Source organism: Populus euphratica, unplaced genomic scaffold (assembly GCF_000495115.2).
Source record: "Populus euphratica unplaced genomic scaffold, PopEup_1.0 scaffold44.1, whole genome shotgun sequence".
NCBI lineage: Eukaryota > Viridiplantae > Streptophyta > Magnoliopsida > Malpighiales > Salicaceae > Populus > Populus euphratica.
Genome location: NW_011499865.1, coordinates 1425117 through 1433456, shown reverse-complemented (window position 1 = coordinate 1433456; position 8340 = coordinate 1425117). Strand labels below are relative to the sequence as shown.

Below are 8340 nucleotides of genomic sequence, written 5' to 3'. Positions count from 1 at the left end.
AGTTATTTTTGCACAATTCTAATGTAAAAACAGTGATATATTTATATATTTATGTCTTTTTTATATTAATGAGATATTATTTTACATTCTAAAAAAATAGTAATAGGAGAGTGAGATAAACACTAGGGGCACGGGGCGTGAAGATTGATGATAATCAGAAAATTAATTAACAATAATAACACCAGATAATAAGACTTAAAAATCCGATTCGTCAATAGTGAACAAAACGGTGGCGTTTCAAGGAATAGCAAGCCGCCTGAAAGAAAAAACGCAAAAAAAGAAAGAGAGAGAAAGAAATTGAAAACGCATAGAATTTGTAGCCTCATCATCTCCTCCTTTTACCTAAACACATCCCCCCTCCCTCCCCCTCTTTCTCCAGCGAACCATCACCAAACAAACCCTAACTGAAAATCAAACTCCACTCATCGATGCCTTGATCAGACGAAGAAGAAATTCTCGTTCCGTCTCAGATCTGATTGTTCTGGTATGCTTTGTTCTTATACGCTCTCTCTATTTCTTGGTATCTGTGGTTTCTAACCGATTGATTTTCATGTGTTTTTATTGCTTTGATCATCCACTCTTTGCAGATCGGTTAGTAGTTGTGTTTTATTTCTTCCTTTTTTTTTCTTTTTGTTTCTTGCTTCTGGGAACGCGTTGTTTTTTTTGCTCGTTTATGGATTTGATTTTTTTTAAAGAAATTCAGTCTCTGTTTGGCTGCTGAGGATATTGAGGAAACCTTGCAAGGAAAAGAAATTTTAGAACCATATGATTTTTTCTTTTCTTTTAATTAATTTTTAGAATCTGAAATAAACTGAACTGTAACGTCTCTCTCCCTCCCCCTTTTTAAATTTTAATTTTACTGCTCTCTGCGGACAAGGAAAATTTGAGAAAGCCAGTTTTTTTTTTTTGTTGCCAGTTTTCTTTTTTCTTTTTTGGTCAGTAACCAAGCTGGAGAGTTTGTGCAAAATTACGGAGAATGACTCTTGACTTCATAATTTCTTTTTTCTTAAATTTATTGATATGTATTAAGGTAGTCGACTGAGAAGGCATGTGATTTATTTTATGTTTTATTGATATGCGTTAAGGTAGTTGATTAGTTTATGAGGTTTCAATTTTAATGGATTGCCAGTCATATTATAACAATGAATCAAATATGTCTTAGTGAGTTGTGGTTGTGCTGTGCAAGACCATGAGAAGGACATGAAATCTTAATGTTTGGCTTAATTGGTCTTGATCGGTTTTTTCTAGTTTTGTCTTGAATGTTGAATGGTGTTTTAAATGCCCTAATGAGGGGGATGTGAATTTGTTGTAGAGTGTGGAAGACCTGTGGTGTTGTATATAAAAATGGAAAACTTTGTAATGAAACCATAAAGATTGAATCTGATTTTGGATGAAGGCGGCTTATTTTAGTTGTTTTCAAATGCCTTTTTTTTTTTATTCTCCGTTTCCTTTCCATGCTTCTCATTTATTTCTATCAATTCTGAATTTCTCTTCATATTGTTGCTAAGCTGTTCTAATTATTTTTCCAGTTTTTTACCTGCAGATTGAGTGCAATTTAAAGTAGTCAAATACATTTGATGGATAATGATTGTGCAGATGGATAAAATGTCTGCTCCTTCACCACGGGAGCGGGCCCAACGTCTGTATGAGAAGGTATTTCCTTTTCTTCTACAAACTCAGCCCTTGTTATCTAATTTCTTCTTCTACAAAACAAGGATCTTCCCTCTCCCAAGCAATCATGGCTTATTTCTATTTGCTTCTTGCACAGAACCTTGAGTTGGAGAATAAGCGCCGGAGGTCAGCTCAGGCTCGAGTTCCATCTGATCCCAATTCATGGCAACAGATGCGTGAGAACTATGAAGCGATAATTCTTGAGGACCATGGTTTTTCTGAGCAGCACAATATAGAATATTCTCTGTGGCAATTGCACTATAGGCGCATAGAGGAACTAAGAGCTAACTATAGTGCTGTTTTAGCTTCTACTGGCTCAAATGCACCTCCAGGTCCAAAAGTTCCTGCACGACCTGATCGAATCAACAAGATAAGGCTTCAATTTAAAACATTCCTTTCAGAAGCAACTGGATTTTATCACGATCTGATTCTGAAGATCAGAGCGAAGTATGGGCTTCCTCTGGGTTATTTTTCTGAGGATTCAGATAATCGAGCTGTTACGGAGACTGATGTTAAGAAAGGCTTGGTCTCTTGTCACCGTTGTTTGATATACTTGGGTGACCTGGCTAGGTATAAAGGACTATATGGGGATGGTGACTCCAAAACTCGTGAGTATGCAGCAGCTTCAAGTTACTACTTGCAAGCTGCATCTCTGTGGCCATCAAGCGGGAACCCCCATCACCAGGTTTGGCCTCAATAGCACATACAATCAGAGTTCTTTTTTGAATTTTTTATTTTTTTTTTATTTTATGGTGATCCTGATCTCCTGTTTGACAAGAGCTTTAATCTTTGCAGCTTGCCATTTTGGCTTCCTATTCAGGGGATGAGTTGGTGGCTGTGTATCGCTATTTTAGGAGTCTGGCAGTGGATAATCCATTTGCCACTGCAAGAGATAACTTGATTGTTGCTTTTGAGAAGGTATCTTTTTTATTGTGATCTGCTGTTTTTATGTGCCTCATCTTAAAACTTGATTAGCAAATTCTGAGCATGGAGATGCAGCTTGACTTGTGTCCGGAAGGCTAAGGCTTCTGCTAAAGCTAAAAGATGCACAGATTGATTGTTTAGTCATCTACATGCAAAGTTTAACCTTTTAATATTTCTGTTGAAGTTAAGGTCATCTTTTGTGTGTTGGCAGAATCGTCTGAGCTACTCGCAGCTGCTCGGGGATGCAAAAGTCTCTGGTGTCAAGGATTCACCTGTGCGTTTGACAGGCAAAGGTAGAGGGAAGGGAGAAGCAAACCCTGCATCTAAGGATATGAAACTGGAAGCAGGTGCTGTCAAGGAAAAGACATCTAATATTCGTGAGATGCACAAGTCCTTCTGTGTTCGGTTTGTCCGACTGAATGGCATTCTTTTCACGCGCACTAGGTATTTTACCTTGGAAGTTTTCTTAATTTAATAGATTGTTGGCTTACTTCTGATGACTAATTTCCCTAGTGTCACTGTTTTCTTGGTCCAGCTTGGAGACATTTTCGGAAGTTCTGGCACTGGTTAGCAATGGATTCTCAGAGCTTCTTTCTTCTGGACCAGAAGAGGAGCTGAATTTTGGTGCAGATGCTTCTGAAAATGGACTTTTCATTGTTCGCCTCATCTCCATTCTTATATTTACTATTCACCATGTGAAGAAGGAGGCTGAAGGTCAGACATATGCAGAAATCGTGCAGCGTGCTGTTCTGCTTCAGAATGCCTTTACTGCTGTTTTTGAGTTCATGGGACACATATTAGATAGGTGTGCACAGCTTCATGATCCCTCTTCGAGTTACCTATTACCTGGCATTATGGTTTTTGTAGAATGGTTGGCTTGTTGTCCTGACATAGCATCAGGCAGTGACATAGATGAGAAACAGTCAGCTGTAAGATTGAACTTTTGGGATCACTGCATATCATTTTTGAACAAGATTGTTTCATGTTGCTCAATGTCTCTTGATGAAAATGAAGATGAGACATGCTTCTTTAACATGAGCCGTTATGAAGAAGGAGAAACAGAAAACCGGCTTGCTTTGTGGGAAGACTTTGAGCTGAGAGGGTTTTCACCACTTCTTCCTGCACATACTATTTTAGACTTTTCAAGGAAGCACATGTTTGGAAGCGATGGCAGTAAGGAAAAAATAGCTCGTGCTAAAAGGATTCTAGCAGCAGGGAAGGCCTTAGCCAATATGGTTAGGGCCGATCAGCAAATATATTTTGATTCAAAGATGAAAAAATTTGTTATTGGTGCTGAGCCTCAAATTACAGATGATGGGTTGTTGAGAGCTGCTGATGTGATTCAAGAAATGCAGCCTGAAGAAACAATGAATTTGGTAGCTTTGCAGACTAATCCACACCCATACACTGAAGGTGAAGAGGAAGATGAAGTGATTGTTTTCAAGCCAGTGGTGACTGAGAAGCGAAATGATGTGCTTAGTCCAAAATGGGCCCCTCATGAAGGTCTAAAACCTAGTCGAAATGCAGCAGATGATTTGCACTTTTATGGCAGTTCTGTTTCAGCCCCTCTTGATAATCTTCGGCAGCAGGCTGCTTTTGATGCAGGTTCTCAGATATCTGTGTCTCATGGTTCTATTGTCCCTCCACATCTCCAACTTATCCAGCCTCATACTTCAAAGTGGGTAGTTGAAGAAGTTGCTTCTCTTGCCAATGGCTTGAAAGGTGTCAGGTTCATGGAGAATGGGCATGTCATGGAACATGAGATGCAGAAAGATTTAGGCATGGCCTATCCTGCTGTTCGTCCAGTTTCTGTCCAACAATCTCTGAATGTAAATACTGGTATGTTTTATGGTCAGACAAAAGTGGCAGAAACTGCTGTTCCATCAAAGGTTGATACTTATGCACCTTCTGGGGTTACTGCTGAAAGTTTGGCTGTGAAGACATCGGCAGCTTTGCCACCAGGTTTCAGAAAAAGTCCAGTTGGCCGACCTCTAAGGCACCTTGGGCCTCCCCCAGGTTTTAATTCTGTTCCTCCTAAGCAAGCGAGTGAACCGTTTTCTGGTTCAGTTTTGATGGCTGAGAATCCACTACAGGATGATTATAGCTGGTTGGATGGCTATCAGCTGCCATCATCAGCAAAAGTCTCTGGGCTCAATGGTTCTGCTAATGTCACTTCTCATGCAGCACCACAGTACACGAGTAACAGCAATGGCTTGAGTGGGACAGCCAGCTTTCCCTTCCCGGGGAAACAGGTACCGCCAGTGCAAACCCAAGCAGAGAAACAGAAAGGCTGGCAGAACTATCTGGGTTTTGAGCATCAACGAGTACAGCAAGAACACCAGCTGCAGCAACAACTCATTAATGGAAACCAGCAGTTTTCTCCAATTCCTGAGCAATATCATGGACAGTCCATCTGGGGTGGCCGATATATTGTGTGAATCAGCATGGAAGCATAGATGGTAAGATTCTGGCTTATACACTGCGTCTCACCCATCATTGGTGTGTAAGCTCTCTTATTGAATGTTGTCCTGATCTCACAAAATTCCTTTTATCTTGAGGTTTTGAGAATGATTTCGGCGAATGTACTGCATACTTTTGCTACCAAATTCAAACTCCAACTTAGCAGCCTTGTCAAATTTAAAATTTAACTTTTTGTTGGAGAAAGCCTCCTTTGCGGGCACTTGCTATTGAACAGGTCAGTATCTATCTACTTTTTCGCTGACTAGATTATTCAACAAGCACTTGTTTGATTTGGTTAAGTAGTGTGTTTATGTGCTGTATATTGCATGAACTGATTACTATCTCAAAAACAGATTTCGCGGAGCTCTCCTGCATGGTGAAGACAAGTATTGCAACATCCTGATGATGTGAAATTTGTAAGAAGTAAATGCCTGGTCTGGTTACTTGGGTTGGAGATAGAACATGTTAATAAGAGCAACTATTGGTTTTGGGCTTCTATTCGGAGGACTAGGTGGAATAAAGATATGGTGTACTCGCCATCCTACTAAACTTTCGGTCTGCTCTCCGTTTTCTGGATTACTGGTATAGTCTCAGTCTACAGTGATATGTTATAGCTTGCTCAACCAGTTCTGTGCCAGTTAACTTCAGAGCTCTAGTTGGGAGAGTGCCAGGGAATGATATCAGCGTCAGAAGCTGGAGAGTAGCATGTTGATATTATCAGAAGTTCTTTATATGGATGATTGGAAGTCTCATGTGCATGGTCTTAAGAGTCCATAGATGAAAGACTTTATTTTTATTTTTATTGTATGATGTTATTTACGGGTTACAAGTGACCTGGTTCAGACCCTAACGTCCAGGAATAAGTCATTGAACTGTGTCCTTTCTATGTCAAAGACACTATTATGTTTGGAGTAATGCATTTTTTATGTTATATGTTTGTTGAGTCGCTATCTTTGTTTTGGGTCAGTGTATGGATGCTTGTCTGGCCAAATACGTGTTGGGCTTCACTCACAGGTTTGCTGATTCAAGTCTGCACCATGGCTGGTGCAACCATTCTAAGCCTCACTGGCCTAGGGGTGTTATCTATTAAGCCGAAATGTGCTAATACGTTCTCCGTTTGAAGTTTACATGTTGCTTCATTAGCTTAGGATCAACGAGCATTGTATGTGCTGCTTTAAGCCGGGCACTAGGAATGGATTCTCGATCTGTGGATTATTCTTCTCATCTCACTACGGAATGTGATGATGAATTGGGGTTTTTTTTAACTGCTTCTTGGCTGTGACAGCATTGCTCTTGATATTACTTGCCAGTTGCCATTGTCTGGCTGTGATAATCACTGTGCCGGCATAATTAGATAATAGAGAATAAATGACCCTGCATGCCTTTTTTTCCCCTTAAAATCTTCAGACCTGAGAGAGGAAATGTGAGAAATTAAAGGGAATTTTTCATATTTTGTTTGGATGATGTTGCCATCGCGAGTTCAAAATTATTGTGAGAAATGTTCTAAAAAAGGGGGTCAGGTTTTAGAGTCAAGTGAAGCCGAGCTGCCCCAGTTGATTTTTGTGTGGACAGGAGAGTTAATTTGTCAACCCGAGTGGCTAAGTGACCACAATCTTTTCATTTCAGTATGAAAGGTGAGGACTACGGCCGTCTCGGTGAAAAAAATAATAAAGAGAGTTTGAGGATACGGTCCAGAACCTAACTTGGTTGATTGATGGAAAAGAAATCACATCATGTTTCCCAGAGCGGGACCATGGAGTTTTGTTTAATTAAAAGATGACACCTTATCGGAGTCTTTTTCTAGGTCACAATCAGAAGACGTTTGCAGGATTCACATTTGTAGCCGTCGAACTCAACATGCCGTGCAAGGAGTCGGTGCGTTTGTCATTGCATCGATTTTTCATTTCGTGTACATTATATTGTTAGCCATTGTTACTCTCCGTCCTGCGGTCCAAAATTTTTATTTTTATTTAAAATTATATTTTTATGATGTTTTAAGATGATGGTATTGAAAATAAATTTTTAAAAATAAAAAATATTATTTTATATATTTTTAAAATAAAAATATTTTAAAAAAAATTAATTATAAATATGTGTTTAAATGAGAGGCAGCTTAAATTTTTTTTTTATAAAACAAATTGTGTTTTTTAGCTTTTAAAGATGTAATTTATATTTAAAAGATATTGTACCTTAAAAAATATTTTAAAATTATTGTTAATAATATCATAGATATTCTCTTCAAATTTTTTACGTTAGAATTTGAAAGATAAAAAATATCTGAAGAAATAAAAAATAACGGTCTCATTAAAATAGCTTTCCTCCCTAAATCAATTAACTTTCCTTAGTTTTATATTTTTAAAATAAAAATATTTTAAAAACAATTAATTATAAGTATGTGTTTAAATGAGAGGCAGCTTAAACTTTTTTTATAAAATAAATTGTATTTTTTAGTTTTTAAAGATGTAATTTATATTTAAAAGATATTGTATTTTAAAAAATATTTTAAAATTATTGTTCATAATATTATAGATATTCTCTTCAAATTTTTTATGTTAGAATTTGAAAGATAAAAAATATCTAAAGAAATAAAAAATAAAGGTCTCATTAAATAGCTTTCCTCCCTAATTCAATTAACTTTCCTTAGTTCACAAAGTATAACCATTATAGATTCAAGCATTTATTTGGTTGTACATCCGTCCATTTCCTTAATTGTTTTTCATTTTTTTTTTATATTTCTCATCAATAAATTAAATCTCTCTATAATAAGTCTCATTAATATCTACATCATCCCCTCCCAAAAAAATCAAAAAATCATCAATTGTCCCTTTCTTTTCGTATCTTTTCTTTTACTTAATCAACTTTGTCCTATATAGAAAACGCATTTAAAGTTTCACACCCCCCCTCCCAACCAAATTCATTTTGATATATTTTTATATGCCTTTTTAGTTTTTTTTTAACTATTCAAAGAGAATGATTTTCCTAATTTATTTTTTCTATTCGGTAAAGCTAGGGTTTTCTATTTCTTTTTCCATGTAAATGATAAGTGAAGATTATTACAAGTAAAATGATGTCTTTCTATAATTAATCATGATTTTCTTGTTATTTAAGGATTTTTACTCATAAAAAAAACATCTTTATATTTGGTTTCTATCTACATGAAATTAAGTGGTAAAAGAGAAGGAAGACAAAGAGACCTTCATTGTTTCTCATCCGTGAGAATGTTTGGCTGTGTTTAAATTCTTGTCTTATCCGAATATGAATACCCGACTCCTCAACACAGAAAAA

At 37.1% G+C, this 8340-nt stretch overlaps 1 protein-coding gene across 3 annotated transcripts; it reads left to right on the top strand.

Moving 5' to 3' along the window:
* The first annotated feature begins 294 nt into the window (after nucleotides 1-294).
* On the top strand, nucleotides 295-5996 carry SMG7 (Telomerase activating protein Est1). Of its 3 annotated transcripts, XM_011026674.1 has the most exons (8): nucleotides 296-484; nucleotides 1544-1653; nucleotides 1769-2356; nucleotides 2467-2589; nucleotides 2807-3039; nucleotides 3131-5054; nucleotides 5154-5290; nucleotides 5409-5996. In XM_011026674.1, the coding sequence occupies exons 2-6, from the start codon at nucleotides 1585-1587 to the stop codon at nucleotides 5031-5033; spliced, it is 2916 nt and encodes a 971-aa protein (XP_011024976.1). In that variant the 5' UTR covers nucleotides 296-484; nucleotides 1544-1584; the 3' UTR covers nucleotides 5034-5054; nucleotides 5154-5290; nucleotides 5409-5996. The 3 variants fall into 3 exon arrangements, with proteins under 3 accessions (XP_011024974.1, XP_011024975.1, XP_011024976.1); XM_011026672.1 differs by having other exon boundaries at nucleotides 295-484; nucleotides 3131-5290; XM_011026673.1 differs by having other exon boundaries at nucleotides 295-484; nucleotides 1530-1653; nucleotides 3131-5290.
* Nucleotides 5997-8340: the final 2344 nt, after the last annotated feature.

What these genes read in the sequence shown, in the direction of transcription:
- SMG7 (XM_011026672.1), top strand. Translation starts at nt 1,585, where the DNA reads ATGATTGTGCAGATGGATAAAATGTCTGCTCCTTCACCACGGGAGCGG. An exon ending in CCCAACGTCTGTATGAGAAG is followed by an intron (nt 1,654 to 1,768) that starts GTATTTCCTTTT and finishes CTTCTTGCACAG; the next exon opens with AACCTTGAGTTGGAGAATAA. An exon ending in ATTCTTTTCACGCGCACTAG is followed by an intron (nt 3,040 to 3,130) that starts GTATTTTACCTT and finishes TTCTTGGTCCAG; the next exon opens with CTTGGAGACATTTTCGGAAG.